Raw genomic sequence first — 15770 nt, 5'->3', positions numbered from 1 at the left:
CCAGATATAGCAGTAACTGTTAACTGTTGTCAATTTGGAGTCCTAGGTGATAGAGCTGAAAGGACCTTAGGGGTCATGTAGACCAAGCTCATAATTTTACAGATGCAAAACCAGCAGTGAAGAGTGACTTGCCCAACATCACTGTGGTAAGTAGAATAATGGACCCCCAAAGATAACCATGTTCTACTCCCTGGAATCTGTGTACATGTTAGGTTACATGGGAAAGGGGAATTAAGGTTGTAGATGGAATTAAGTTTGCTAATCAGCTGGAATTGAGATGGGGAGATTATCCTAGATTAGCTGGCTAGGCCTATTGTAATTGCAAGAGTCCTTATAAGTGGAAGAGGGATGCACAAGTGTGTGTGAGAGAGAAGAGATGTGAGAAAGACTCAACTGGCCATTGCTACCTTCAAAGATGAAAGAGGGCCAAGAGCCAAGGAATGGAAAAGACAAAAGAGTAACACAACCCTGTTGTCACCTTGATTTTAGCCCACTGAGACCTGTGTCTGATTTCTCACCTACAAAACTATAAGACAATAAATCTTTTGTGTTTTAAACCACTAAGTTTGTTATAGCAGCAGTAGGAAACTACTATTGTCACATGGCAGTAGAGACGAAGAGGTCAGATATCAACTCCCAATTCAAGACACTTTCCATTAAAACACTTAAAAATTCATATTCCTGAAGGGAACAGAAAACTATAAGACACTTGAAATTTTGGAAACTGATAGCCTTAGTTGGAAATAAAATGTAAGTTCAATAAACAATATCTACTGTATGTCTGGGTTTGAGAATAGTTACCTTGTGTAGACTTCCATCTTCATTGTGCCTGTATAACTCCAGGGGGAGCCATTCATGAAGAACGGGGCTGTCCATAGTGATGGAAACGTCCTGTCTGCTGTCCAGTACAGCAGCCACTACTCGCATGTGGCTACTGAGCATTTGGAATGTGATTAATGCGACCGAATTTTTCATATTTAACTTTAGTTAATTTGAGTAGCCACAAGGGGCTGGTGGCTCCTGTATTAGCACGGATGTAGATTATGCTATGAGTAAACACCTAGAGTTGTGCTATAAGTGATGCTGAAAAGAAAAAATTCTAAAATATTGAAACCTAATCAAACTATGTTAAGTTGGAAGAAGGTTATAAGAATATAGGATGACTTACCCCAAGAATAGGAATACTCCTGGGATCAGAAATAATTGGGGCCTGGGAATCAAATATGATCAAGACTTCTGCTCTTGGCTTTGGTGCGTGTGTATCTGCTTTACAGCCTCTGCCAGTAGACCTCTTCCTTGATCTACAGTGTAAAGAGATGGCCACAGTCAATAGTTCCTGGGTTTACATTTCAGTTCAAGGGAGTCACTGGACTGAACAAGAATTCTGATTCTAAATTCCCAAGAGGAACTGTGGTCAAATGATGGTTCCTCAATAAATAATGTGAAAGACTTTTCATGAAAAAGACGATGCAGACAAAATGTAGTTGTATGTCAAATACAGTCAAGTTTTTTATTAGGTCAAAATCAGGTAGACATTTTTTTCAGATTTAGTGTCTTTGAGGTAGTCATTTAAATCATTTTAAGTTGCCATGGGAAAAACAGGCAATGTAAACTCAATTCCAAGTATAAGAAGTTGTTATGGGTTGAATTGTCCCCCACTCCCCCTCTCCCCCCCCCAAAAAAAAGATACGCTGAATTCCTAATCCCCAGTATCTCAGAACTAGGGAAGTAGGGTCATTGCAGATGTAGTTACTTAAGGTGAGTTCATACTGGAGTGGGGTGGGCCCTTAATCTAATATGACTGGTGTGTTTATAAGAAAAGACAAGCACATAGGGAGAAGACAACCATGTAATAATGGAGGCAGAACTTGAAGTGATGCATCTACAAGCCAAGGATTACCAGCTAACATCAGAAACTAGAAGAGGCAAGGAAGGATTCTCCCATACAAGTTTCAGAGGGGGTGTGGCCCCGCCAACACCTTGATCTCAGACTTATAGCCTCTAGAATTGTGAGAGAATAAGTTTCAGTTTTAAGCCATCCAAGTCTGTAGTAATATGTTACGGTAGCCTTAGGAAAATAATACAGAAGTGTTTGGAATATCATGTTTATTTTGCTACAGAAGAGAAACTGAGTAGATGGAGTGGGGAAAGTACTGAGTGACCTCCAAGAATAGTTTTAGAATTTAACATCTTGATTACCTTTTTCCCTTCATTTTATTTAAATATTTTAGGCCATCAAGAGGGTGCTTATTAGGGCTTTCTAAATTGCTTGCTAATTTGTCTTCCTAGATGCTCTTCTAAATTGTTTCGCTTTATAACCATATTGACCTGTTGAAAGCACAGGTCATAACCTAAAAATCTAGTGCTAAGAAAAACAAAGCTGTTTCTATCTGTGGAGTTTAGGAAATTACTTGATTAAAAGAAAATAGCTTTTAATTATATAGCACTTAAGCCTTGAATAAGTATGATTAATAGTGCCAGTAGAGGATCTCACAATATGTTTTCAAAACTAGTATCTTTGTCAACAGAAAAACAAGAATCTAGGGTCAGAGATTAGGTGGAGGTCATCTTAGATAAGCCAAGTAATCTCTGACCCTAGATTCTTGTTTTTCCAAAAAGACCAGGAAAAATGTCAAGGATGTTCTCAAAGGCAGCACTGTAAACAGTGTGACTAACAGCTGGGAAACCATGGCCCAAGCCTCACAGAGTCTTCTACAGGAAAGACCTAATGTTAAAATTCTCACGGGTTTGGGAGAAACAGCTTGCCACAGAGTGAATCTGACAACCCACAAGCATGTCCTCTCTTGAAAAATGTTTGAAAATGTGGAAAGAGTTCACCACCAAACTGGAAAGTCACATATCCTCCAGGAGCAGTAGAGTAGGTAGAAAATTCCCTTCCATCCACGAGGCATGAGCTTTTAGCTAAGGTGAAAAGGGACCTGGAGAAGTGACACTATTTCTCTCACAGTTTTTGCCTTTCCCAGCAGGGATGACCACATCTAATCTAGAGGATACAATAAACCCCCCACTGGACTTTACCATCTATCAGATAAGTGGTGGAACACAACGGATCCTGTCGTGTGTACACTGAAAGGCAGCAGGACAAGTAAGGGAAACTTGAGCTTTGCTTACCCAGGAAGTAGAATCTAGCACTGCCTCTTCCAACTAGCTGAGCATGTTTCACACCTAATGTGCTTCAGAGCTCACAACAACCCTGTGAATAAAGGAATTATCCACATTTTACTCAGACCAGTGAATCAGTCCTGGTATCTGACTCCCAAATTCATGCTCTTAACCACACTATTATGCTACCTTGATTTTTTTCATATGTAACAGTGATAATCAACATTCCCCCACCTACTCTTTAGGAGTGTTAAGAGGATGAACTACAAAAATAGGTGTGACAATACTTTGGGGAAAGTTTTAAAAGCCCTATGTAATATGTGTGTTACTTTTGCATTGTTTAAACCAGTTTGGTTGTAACCAAAGACCTTAGATTACATTTATGATTGGTATCTGGCCAGAGATTTCTTACGATCATTGACCCCATTGATGGTGGGACTTGGTTCAGTGTCTCTTTAACCTGATATTTTAACCTCTGTGAGTGATGGCAGAAATCATCTTGTTCATTAAAGAATGCCCTGGAACAATGTCTAACACATTATCCCCAAAAAATGTTTGTGAAATAAATTATAACCAATCCCCAGCATCTAGCACGGTCCCTAGCATATTGTAGGCATTTTGACAGATACTCACAGTTTGATGGAACCTGGGGATGATCCAGAAGACCTCAGACTATATGCAGACCCAGACTCTACACTGAGTTTTGAAGGGGAACCTAAAATAGTGTCCTGGAGCGGTTGTCATTCACAAATATTCACTCAGAAAGAATTAGTTTTAGGGAGGCTTCCAACACATTAAATACCTATAATGCATGCAGTATAAATGCATTTACTGCCTTTGACTCTTCCTCTCATTGGCAATCAAATAAAAATTTGATTGAACTGTAGTAGTAGATAGATTTGTTTTATTTTTAGATTTTAAATCAGGTCCCTACAAACTCAGGTGGTTAGGAGTGCTCTGGACAGATTTGGTTTTATTTGGTCGATCTGTCCTAGCTGCAAACAGTTCATTAAGCATTCTACATCACCAGTGAAATAGCTAATGGCTAGTTGCAGGGGGATGTGTACCTGATGCTGGTCAAAGGTAGCAAGAGTACTAACCTTTATTTTGTTACTTCCAGGACTACCTAACTTACTGGTGGAGGGTCTGGGGTCTAGCCCCGTCTTGTGCTACTGGAAGTCTAAATTTGACCTCTCCTTAATCATAGATTACCTAACTGTTCGTGTTAAGTGTTTGGTCCCTAGGATAGCTAGCTACAGTGAGTATCAAAAAACTCAGTTCTGACCACTGGTTTGTACTCTTCAAATGAGAATATGTTAAATATTATTAGAACTGTGTTCAGAACTAGAATCTCCAAAGAATGATTAGTTATCAAGTAGCAAATGAACAAATATTTTGTCTGCAACATACCTTAGAGAAGTTGGAATTAGAAAAACGATATTCATGTCCTTTTTGTTTGTTTAAATGACTGTTAGCCCCTAGACATTCCCCCCCCACCCTGTCATTTGCTGAAGGTAATAATTGCCACCGCCCTCAGAGGGTTGAAATGAGAACTAAAGGAGATAATATGTGAAAGTGCTTTATAAACTGTCAAGTACCAAACACACATAAGGGATTATAGTGGGACATGGTCCCTACCAAAGATTAATCATTTAACAAGATAGATCCAGAGACATAGAAACATGGAACAGACTGAGGAATCTCAGAGGGAAGGTGGGGGTGGGAGGATGGGAAGAGATTAACCAAAGAATTTACATGCATATATGCATAACCCAGGGACACAGACAATAGTGTGGTGAAGGCCTGGGGGGCGGGTGTAGAAGGGGTCAATGGGGAAAAAAGGGGACAGAATCCTTTCAACAATAAAGATAAATTTTAAAAAAGATTGCTCATTTAGAAAATGTTATAGAGGATTGTTTTTCATATTCAAACTCTAACAAATCGTTGTAGCCGCTATGAGTCAAGTGATTGAAATCTGGGGGAAGAAACTAGTAATATAGCATTTTTAGCTGGTGTGGAAAATGCTAGTTGCACATCTCATAGAGGAATATACAGCACTGGGGAGGGGGCCTATTTAAAGTCATTGTGGGCCTGGGGGGTAGCTCAGTTGGTTAGAGCGCTGTCCCCTTTCTCCAAGGCTGTGGTTCCATCCCCAGTCAGGGCACGTACAAGAATCAACCTAGGAATACATCCATAAGTGGAGCAAGCTGGTATTCCTCTCTCGCTCTCACCAATAAGTTACAATAAATAAAGTCATTGTAACAGTGAATTACCTAGAGAGCCAGCCATTGCCTGGAGATTAAACGGTTCTGAACACCACCCAGTGCACTAAGGGAAGGCTAGGGCTACCCTAGCCTCTCCCCGCTCCCTTTCCACTCCTAGGAGAGCTAAGAGAGTGCGTGAGATAAAGTGGGTTCATACTTCATCCGGCCTCGTAACCAAAGCGTACGTCTTACTCCGGGTGCGAGCCCCGAAATACTTCCAACCTTCGCTAACGAATTCCACTTAGCGCAACAGTACCGCAGGCAGGTGACAGCGACTTCTCGGTCCCTCGTCCTTTTTCTGAGATGCCTCCATCAGCTTCCTGGACTTCGAAGAAAGCAGCAGAGCCTGGAGACTGGGGTGAGGGAGGACGGTGGGTGCGATTCACCCCTGCCCTCCCCGGCGGCCTCCCGGGCGGAGCCGGGCAGGGGTCCGCGCCCCTCCCCGGGGCGGGGCTCACCCGGCTCGCCCGGCTCCGCGGAGCCCGGGGCTGCAGAGGCTGCAGCGCGGCGGGCAGTGTGCGGGATGTATCTCCGCAGGGCTGTCTCGAAGACCCTGGCGCTGCCGTTGAGGGCGCCCTCCAGCCCCGCGCCGCTCCGGAAGGACGGTGAGTGCCAGGCGCTGTCCCCGGCGCCTCCCTCGCGGTCCGAGCCGGAGGACAGGAGCTTCGCGCGCATCCCGCGGGCGCCCCTGTACCTGTCCGCCCCCGGTGGGCCCAACCCAACCCGGAGCAGCGGAAGCCAGAGTGTGGGTGGGGGGTGGGGAGAAGTGGGGGAGGGTCGCAGGGAAGACTCCCCGAAGTTCTTGGAGACTTTGAAAGTAGGGAACCTTTCCTGCGCGGCTTCTGAATCCGCACTAGACTTCCTGGGTTCGAATCTTGATCTTGGGCAAGTAACTTCACTTTCCTCATCTGTAAAATGGGAGCTATAGTGGTTGAGTTTTAATGGATTAATGTGTAGTTAACGCACTTAGAAAAGTGCTCGGTTAACATACGCTTGGCTTACCCCTTATTACTGTGGGGACCTATGCGCTCTCCAAGTTCAAGGGGAAGCAGAGGCTCGGGGTTGAGGGGAAGGTAGGCGCCGACCAGCGAGCCAGGCAGGGTGCAGGAGAGCGTGCCGACCGAGTGGAAGGTGGTTAAGGCTCTGGAGTAAATAAACTCAATACTTGGCCCGGGCGCGGCAGCCTCGATCCGAGAGCCTGGGCCCTGGCATCCCCCGGGCGAGGAAGTGCCTTCGAAGCACTTTTCTTGGCGCTGCAAATAGACCTGGAGCTGTCCAGCTGTTTGCCTCGGACGTCTGTGTATCTCTCACCTTTAGATGCGCGAAGTCATGGGGCAAGGGAGCGTATTCAGAAGTTTCCTGTGAGGGTTGGTTAGTTGCACTGCGAGCTGGAAGCTTGTTAATTGACAGGCACTGAAAGCGCCCAGCACAGTGCCCGGGACGTCGTAGGTGCTCGCGGTGGCCGTGGGCGTCTCCGTCAGCACCTCCAGGTTCGCGACACCCTGCGGGTCTGCCCCCGCCCGCTCTTTCCTAGTCTCCATCGGTGTCCCCTCCCTTTTCCGATTGGGGGGCTGCTCCTAGGCCACTTCGTGGAAAGTTCTCAGTTCTCCTTTCACGTCGCTTCCCTCCCTAAGGCTTGTCAGGCAGCTTTAGCCCAAGTTTGTGCATTTGAGCCGGAGAAAGAGAGAGACTTTCGCGGAAAATTCCACGGGCCAATTTGCTTTTTTCACTTCGATTTGGCCTGTGCTGCTGATGGTGGTGGGAGGCAAGGGAGGGCTGTCCAACTAGCTTTATTCGTCTCATAAAATGCAGGTGGGAAGAAGTTGCCTTACAAGTAACGGAAATAAAGCGTCTTCGTTCTCCTTGATCTTTACATTGAGTGAGGTAGAGCAATTTTTTTTTTTTCACTGATGAAATGGGAGAAGCCATTCATCTTAAACTTCTAAAGGCAAAGGCCTGTTGTAATGGGGGTGTGGGTGGGGAAAAAGATGAGACCGCTGACCTGGCCTTTGGAGCCCTTATCTGTCTGTATCCCCCCTGGTCATCTCGCACCTTTTTTTTTTTTTTTTTTTTGTAGCTGCACATTTTTCAAATAATTTCCTCTCCAACTTGAGGCAAAAGAAAAGTGGTTTAAAATTTCTAAATAAGTAGTTATCAATACTGGTTGTAGCAGTACGGGCCTTTGTCTAATTTTCACCGAATCAGTTTTTTGTAGCACTGGTTTCCTTGTGTATTTGTAGAACTATTATTGACAGGACATTTGGCTTCAGTCATGGCCATCAGTTAACCTTTTATTGATTCTTTCCACTGATGACAAATAAAATTGTTTCAGTTTTATGGAAGGATAACATTGTGACTGCCTCATCAAATTTTGTTCTCTGGTTTTTCCTTTAAAATGTAACATTTTAATGAAAAAATAATTTAGGTTTATAATAGATCATTGGGGAAAAAACACAGAAAGGCAAAATTGAAGTCACCTGTAATCCTACTGCTCAGTGAATACCATTATTTACATTTTAGTATATATAATGTTCCACACCTTTTTCCCCCCATGCATTTTTTTCCCTTATTCGTATTGCTCCCACAAATCTGGGATAGTCCTGTATAGATTACTTTGATATAACTTTTCACTTAATATGTTGGCAATATTTTCTCAAGTAAGTAAATATTCTTCTGGAAAATTTATAATGTCTATTTGTTTCCCATTGTATGAATATGCTAAAATTTGTCTAATTAATCCTTATTGAATATTTATTTCTCATTTCATTGCTCTTTTAAATAACTTTGCTGTAATTGTATTTAAGTCTTTACTTAAATCTCTAATAATTTTATTTATTTATTCCTATTTAAAAAACCTTTTCGATATTTATGTCTGGTAGACAACTATAAGACTTACATGTTCCCTATTTAATAGCAGATGTATTTTTAAACCAATAAAAACCCTGCAAGTCAATGCCATAACCTCTTATCATAGCCTATTGGGGCACATTTGTAGGGAAACTATTTTTTTCTAAGAGATGGTGATTTATATTCAAACTAAGAACATATATGCAGATTTTTTCCAACTGTACTACTACAAAGATTCGTAATCAGTGCAAATTTCTTAAGATGTGCCCTCTGCAAATCGTAAGTTCTTACTAGTCCCCCGCACCCATACTCTTTATGTCAGGCCACATCAAATTACTTTACCCTTTGCCAGTCACACAACTCATACCACATGTTGTGCCTTCTGCCTCCAGTGCAGTTTCCCTTCCTTTATTTATCTGACAAAGTCCCGCTTTCCTTCAAAACTCAGCTCATGACTTTTCAATAGCGACAGCTACCTTGAGCCAACTAGCTGAGTTGTGTGTGTTTTTAACTTCGTTTTCATGCTGTTGCAGCTTCTACTTACATCTATGACAGCATATGTCATACTGCATTGAAATTATTGTCTGAAATTATATGTCTGAACATCTGTTCCTTTTTCCTAGATTATGAGCTACTTGAGGCCAGGAACCTTGTGTGTCTTATTTACAGTTAATCCTAATGCTTCTAAGAATGCTGAACACATAATAGATGCTCAGCTGTACTTATTGATGGATAAATAAATGTCTCTACATTTTTATCTGTAAAATAAAGAATTTGAGCTCTGTGAACTTTAAGCTCCTTCTAGGTCCAAGTCTACTATAAAAATTCAGTTCCAGGGAATGTGATACATAGAAATTCTAGCACTACAGAGTAAACACATTTAAGTATAAGAACACAGCACTTTTACTTATTTCTGTTAGTTTGTACAGAATTGTAATTCTATTTCAGACGTGATCTTGTTGCAACATTTACCTTAGAAAAGCTTCTCACTGCCCACTCTAAAGGCTTTCTAGTAGAAAAATATATCTACATTTGTATTATGGATTTATAGAAGTGTGTTATATTCCAACATACATGTTTTATTTAACATATAAATTTTAAGTACAAATATATTTAATTCCTTTTTTGGAAAAAAATAATCTTTTCCACTAAATCCTGAGGTGGAATCCATACAGTAAATGGATTTCTTTTGCTTATATGCATCTTGTTTGACAGTTAAAATTATTTAGTACTTTTCTCCTTATCCATGCCTGCACTCCTTCCAAGAAAAGCATGGTGCTGAACATCGAAATGACAGGTTTCATAAGTACTTGTCAAATTAGATTGGGAAAATGTCAAGTGGAATTATTACCATACTTCATAATACCATATTCCCTTAAGCTAAAGTCACTTGATGTTAATAGATTCTAGGCTCACTGAGCAGAAATTTTTTTAAAGACATAATTATTTAAATAGTTTTGCTTAAGTGGTGAAGCTAACTGTGTTTAAACTTGTTTTCCTAGCATCTCTTCGCTGGATGTCATCTAACAAGTTTCCTGGATTATCTGGATCAAATATGATCTACTGTCTGGTTGTAGGTGTCACGGTCAGTGCTGGTGGATACTATGTAAGTGTTTAACCATAGTGTTCAGGAATTCACATATTTTACAACCTATGGTAAAACTCAAAGCAATGTTAAGGTCAGGATATGGGATTAAATAACAAGATTATGAAGCTTTTTAAAGTATAAAATCAATATTTCTTAATACCACTAAATATGGGTGACTTTCAATAAAAACAATGTTATTATAGATACTACTAATAATAGCTGGCCGGGCATGGCTCAGCGATTGAGCATCAACCTAGGATCCAGAAGACCACAGTTCGATTCCTGGTCAGGGCACATGCCTGGGTTGTGGGCTCTACCCCAGTCTGGGGCGTGCAGGAGGCAGCAGATCAATGACAACTCATCATTGATGTTTCTGTCTCTCTCTCTCTGAAATCAATAAAGATATATTTTTAAAAAAACATTGGCAATAACCTAATTTGTACTAAAAAAAATAAATAAATAAAAATAATAGCTGACATTTGAGTGTCATGTGATAGGGCTCATTTAATAATTACAATAATTCTATAAGGTAGGTACTATTATTAACATTTAATGAGAACTGTTTTGAAGGATTAACTTTTTAAAAAATTAATAGACTTTCTTTTTTACAGAAAAATGAACAGAAAGTACAGACAGCTCCCATGTACTTCCTCTCGCCCCTGTCCCTGCTTTGCCCTATCAACACTTGCTTTAGTGTGGTACCTTTGTTACAACCGATGAGTCAATATTGATACATTACTACTCACTAAAGTCCATAGTTAAGGTTGGGCTTCACTCTTTGTGTTGTTCATTATATAGGTTTTGACAAATGTATAATGACATGCATTCACCATTACAGTTTCATACAGAGTCTTTTTACTATCCTGAAAATCCCGTGTGCTCCACTTATTCATTCCTCCCTCCCCCAATCTTTTTTACTGTCTCCAGATTTGTATTAGTTTTATATCTTGTTTTTCAAAAGTTACAATCATAATTTCTTTAAAAATTTAAAAATAGACATATATAAAGTTTTATAAGTTTTCCTCCATGGTCCCATATCTACCCCACCATCCCCACCACCCCCACACCACCCCCCGACAATCAGAAAGCTTTTAATAATGTGATTTTGGAGCTAAAACAATGGAACATTTGTGAGTTAAGTAAGATAAGCCTGTTGAATCATTCCCCATTCTGTCATAAACTTTCTAAATTGAAAGCTCTTCATTATGAATAAAAGTAGAGTAAGTATAAGTTCTTTGGAAACCATAAGAACATATAATCACTACATTTTGGTTTAACTCTATAGAAATAACGGAGTTTTTAGTTATGACTAAGAGCAGTTTGTAGGACTACGTAGATGGCCGACTCTAAATACATATTCTAATCTTCAAGAAGCCGGGAAACTTCAAACGTGCCATATATATTATGGCCCTCCACTAACCTACCAGCTTTCACTCATACTCAGATCCCTCTGCTTCTATTCTACTGCTTAATGTTGAATTTGCTGCCCAGGGCTACTACAGTTGGATACAGGCCACTGGAAAAATAGATATTGGGCTAGGCCATACGATTATGAGGGAAGCTGCAGGACTTAATTTCATCTGGGTATCACTGTACCCCTAATTATGGTTACTAGTGCTAGACATAAACCTCTCCTGTCTGCTAAATCTTTCTTTGCAAAAGCTAACCTGGAAGATTATAAACTGGCTAATCCTGAGAGCCCTGTCTGGCCTCGTTTTCTCACCATGGGAGTGAAGTTGGACAGGTGACGATCTCTAAGTCCCCTTCTACCTCTAAGATTATGTAGTTTTAATCTTAAATGTCAAAAGCCTTAATTCCCAAGAATCTTAGGCTGCTTTCAGGAGGAGATACAGAATGTAAGTTACTGGAAAACCTGTATGCTAGTCCTCCCCTCCCCTTCCTTGTCCTGTAATAAAATAAGTTCTATATTAGATTTCTCTGAACTGAATCCACAGATACTCAGTAGCCAGGAACAGTTTTTCATTTCCAAGTAAAATCTACTACCAGGGACTCTTAGATTAGAATCTGAGAAAGGCCTAGGTCATTTCAATTATTTGAGGGTCTGTGTATATTAAAAAACATAATGCCAGACTGGTTTATGAAAGTTATGGTATATTTTAAATGCTTATGTTTAATAAACAAATAATATCATTTGGAAATAACTTCCAAAGTCTAAATTTGAGGCCCTCTCTTCTAAAAGGTCTTTCTTCTACTCTGTGCTTGACTATGTTAGTTTTGAGAAAGCTAGGTTCTCTGGGCCACACCTGAGTGTGAATTATTTTAATATCACCATCTCTTCAGTTCTGCTTAATTTTTTTTTCTCACCCGTGTTCTAGCCCCTTGAACAATAAAGACTAATATCCCTTGGGACATGGCTGCTGATCAGTTCAGAGATGTGAACTTCTGCACAGGTTCAGTGAGCATTGGTGTACTAAGACTTGAGGGTGCTGGCTCAGCATATTGGTCCTATAAGCTATCTTTGTATTTCTACCTATTGGACACGTTTTCGGTTATCTTTGACCCCTTTTTTATGGATTCTACTTAATGACAAAAGTTTCCAAAAAGGAAATAAAAGAGTAGATGAATGTGTATTGCTTTCTCTTCTTTGAATTTTATATACCTTTGAACTTGGCATGATGAATATAAATCATGATGAAAAAATGCTCAAGAAATAAACTTAAGCACACATTTGCTTTCAGACTTACAGGACAGTAACATCAGAGCAAGTGAAGCACACTGAACATATAACAAATTTGAAAGAAAAAACCAAAGCAGAGTTACAGGCACTTCAAGGTAAAGTGAATTTATTATTATTATTATTATTATTTCCTTAAGGCTCTGACTTTCATCATCTTAGTTTAGCAATGAACACTATTTGCTTCTGACTTCTTACTAACTTAATCCAGAATGACTCTGGGTACGAGTACTTTCGAAAAGGAAAAGTCCAACCCAGACCTAAAGAATATTGTTATATGTTTTGAATGAGTGCACTTAATAAATGAAGTAGTTTTGCATTTATACTGCTGACCAGCAGTTTTGACTTCTTTGTGTGGTAATATTACTTTTCCCCTACTCAGGCTCCCATTCATGCAGGCATAATTTTAGTATCTGCCTCTCAGCAGCTTCCCTCATTATTATTATTTTTTTATTTTTAAAAATACTGCAACCCCAGTATGTGCCCTGACTGGGAATCAAACTGGCAACTTTTTGATGTGGGATGATACTCCAACCAACTGAGCCACACTGGCCAGGACTCCCTCATTCTTTTTTTAAAGCATAAAACTAATTTTTGTTTCAGTTTTGACTAAGGCCATTTGGTGTCTTTGCTCAAAGTACACTTGACATTAGTAGAATCAGTCATGTCTGTTGAGTCCCCCAGTTGATCTGATTAATAAAACGGCAAGGACAGGAACAGAAACTTTACATTTCACCCAAGTAAATATTTCTTGCCTTAAACTGCTTGCTTAAACCACACTTTCTTCCAATTCAACTATAATACTATTATTATCAATTACTGTGATCACTATTTGGTGATAGAGATAATAGCTGCTCATGGACCAGTTTTAATCTTTTAGTCATGACAACAATATGACACAGAATGTCATTAGTAAGCATTATTAAATATAATCATAAGAAGGCTGATTGTTATAATAATAATGCAGTATTTCCATAGTGTTTTAGTGGTTTTAAACCCCTTTATACACAGTATTTTAATCAGTCCTCACAATAGTTCTGTGAGTTATCACTAATATCCCTATTTTACAGATGATAAAACTGAGGTTGAGAATAAATTGGTGATTCCTCAGAGTCAATGGCTAGTAAGTTGGCTACTTTTCCATGCTGTCTCATGATAGGTTGGCTGTTTATTTTCCCGTTCTTCGTATTTGAATAAATAATACACATAAAAAAAATTTTTTTACGTTCAACATGTTCAAAGAGCTTACAGAAAAGCAGATCCTCCATTTTCTCTCCCAGAGGCAACCAATAATACCAGTTTCTCTAAATACTCCTGAGGAGAGTCTTTGCAAATGTAACTATCTAGGTATATTACCCTCCTTCTGTCCTAATACAAAGAGTACCAAACTGCATCCATTGCTCTTTTCCTTGTTTTTTTTCACTTAACAGTCTACCTTGAAGACCATTGCGTATCAGTGCACAGAGATCTGTCTAATATCTTTTTAATATGTTTTTATTGATTTCAGAGAGAGAGAGAGAGAGAGAGATGGAAACATCAGTGATGGGAGTCATTGATGGGCTGCCTCCTGCACGCCCCCTACTGGGCATGGAGCCCGCAACCCGGGCAGTGCCCCGACTGGGAATCCAGTGGGGATCTCCTGGATCCTAGGTCGATGCTAACTGCGGAGCCGCGCCGGCAGGGCCTGTCCCGTTTTTCTAAGTGACCGCACAGCTCCACTGCCTTCCCACGCTCTTTCCATTCATACTTTGCTTAATGGACTAAATCTTCCAGGTGAAAAGGAGAGCCTTGGGGGAGCGGAGAAAGCAAGTTCAGAAGCCCCTGAAGCCCGTTCAGCCGAAGCCCAGGAGGGGGACGCTGAAGAAACCTCCGCTGGGGCGGGTGCGGCGCCAGCGGAGGCCCCCGCGGGTCCCGGCGCTGCGCACGCGGCCGCCCGGGGGGCGGGCCCCGCAGCCGCCGGAGCCCGGCCGGAGGCCCCGCACGCGGCCGCCCGGGTCGGCGCCGAAACCGCCTCGGAGGCCCCCGGGGCAGCTCCCGGCGGAGCCGCCGCGGGTGGTGATGAAGGCACAGCCGAGGACGGCAGCTCTGGCGAAGGCGCTGAGCTGGAGGGAGAAGCCCCCGCAGCCGAGCCGGAGCCCGCCGCTGGGGACGCGCCCCGGGGAGACGCGGGCGCTGGCGCGGGGCCCGAGGCTGGGCGCTGACCGCGCGGGAACGGCGGCCGGGCTGCTGGGCGCTTCTGTAGTTCTAACCATCTCAGCGGTGGGTTTGGTTGTTTTTTTTTAGACTTCTTTTCTAGAAAACTTTAATGTGCCTTACAGATTTTTGGTATCTACTGAAAGGTTTCAGGGTTGAGACATTTGAGATGTTATGTGTCTGAAGTTTTCTAGCCCCTGAGGTCAGAATATGACATCGCAGTAAAGAGCTTCAAGAGTTTCATCTTTGGATTTAAGTTGTATATCATAGGAATTGAGCTATCTATACAACCTGCATTCGCTTTAATTTTGCTGTAGCCTCACCTTACTGTATTGTGTGTAAATCAAGATTCTCGGGTTTCAATCTGAACGCATTTAAATAAAACTGGAAAATCTTCAGTGCTTATGTTTTTATTCACCAACTTGTATGTGTATAAATAATACAGTATATATTAACACACACATATAACATCACGTGGACATTGCAATATTATGCAAGAAATCATGTAATCTAAGGAGGACTCTGCATACAGCAACATATGTGTCCTTTCTCCCATCTATATTACATGGGGGCTGTGCTCATATTTTCCATTTCAGTTTAATTCCGTTTAATCAGTGTATATTAAGGACTTACGCTTTGTGCCAGAAATCATTCATTCATGCAACAAACATTAACTGACAGCCTGTAACCTACCAGTTTTAAGTGGTGAGGATTTTAAAACAGATGAAAAGCCATACCCTCCCCAGTTTATATTCTAGAGTGTGGTCAAACAATAAAACAATAAGACAACTACATAGTATGTTAGATACTGATAAGTGTTTAAAAGAAAAGTAATGGAAGTGAAGGTGTTATAAGTGTTGGTTAGGGGTGGAAGTTGTCATTTTAGACAACTAGCTATCCAGAGGTCGGGCAGCCCCAGCGTGGGCTTATTCTCTGGCTCACTTGCCAAGAGCCAGGCTGTTTCTGTTATCCTGCTCTGTTATCAAGAATGTTTGGTCCTGCCTTAGCCAGTTTGGATCTGTGGTTAGAGCGTCAGCCTGCAGACTGAAGGGTCCCGGGT

At 41.2% G+C, this 15770-nt stretch overlaps 1 protein-coding gene across 1 annotated transcript; it reads left to right on the top strand.

Annotated features, from left to right (window-relative positions):
• Positions 1 to 5910: 5910 nt before the first annotated feature.
• Positions 5911 to 14718, top strand: MGARP (mitochondria localized glutamic acid rich protein; the record flags this gene model as incomplete). The annotated part of the gene is made up of 4 exons (XM_081135418.1): positions 5911 to 5992; positions 9737 to 9840; positions 12522 to 12615; positions 14291 to 14718. 4 exons carry the CDS (start codon positions 5911 to 5913, stop codon positions 14716 to 14718), a joined length of 708 nt encoding a protein of 235 aa, XP_080991544.1.
• Between the last annotated feature and the right edge of the window lie 1052 nt (positions 14719 to 15770).

This window comes from Miniopterus schreibersii (assembly GCF_964146895.1).
Source record: "Miniopterus schreibersii genome assembly, chromosome: 4".
Taxonomy (NCBI): Eukaryota; Metazoa; Chordata; class Mammalia; order Chiroptera; family Miniopteridae; genus Miniopterus; species Miniopterus schreibersii.
The sequence above is the reverse complement of the archived record's forward strand: the minus strand, read 5'-3'. Positions and strand labels throughout refer to the sequence as shown.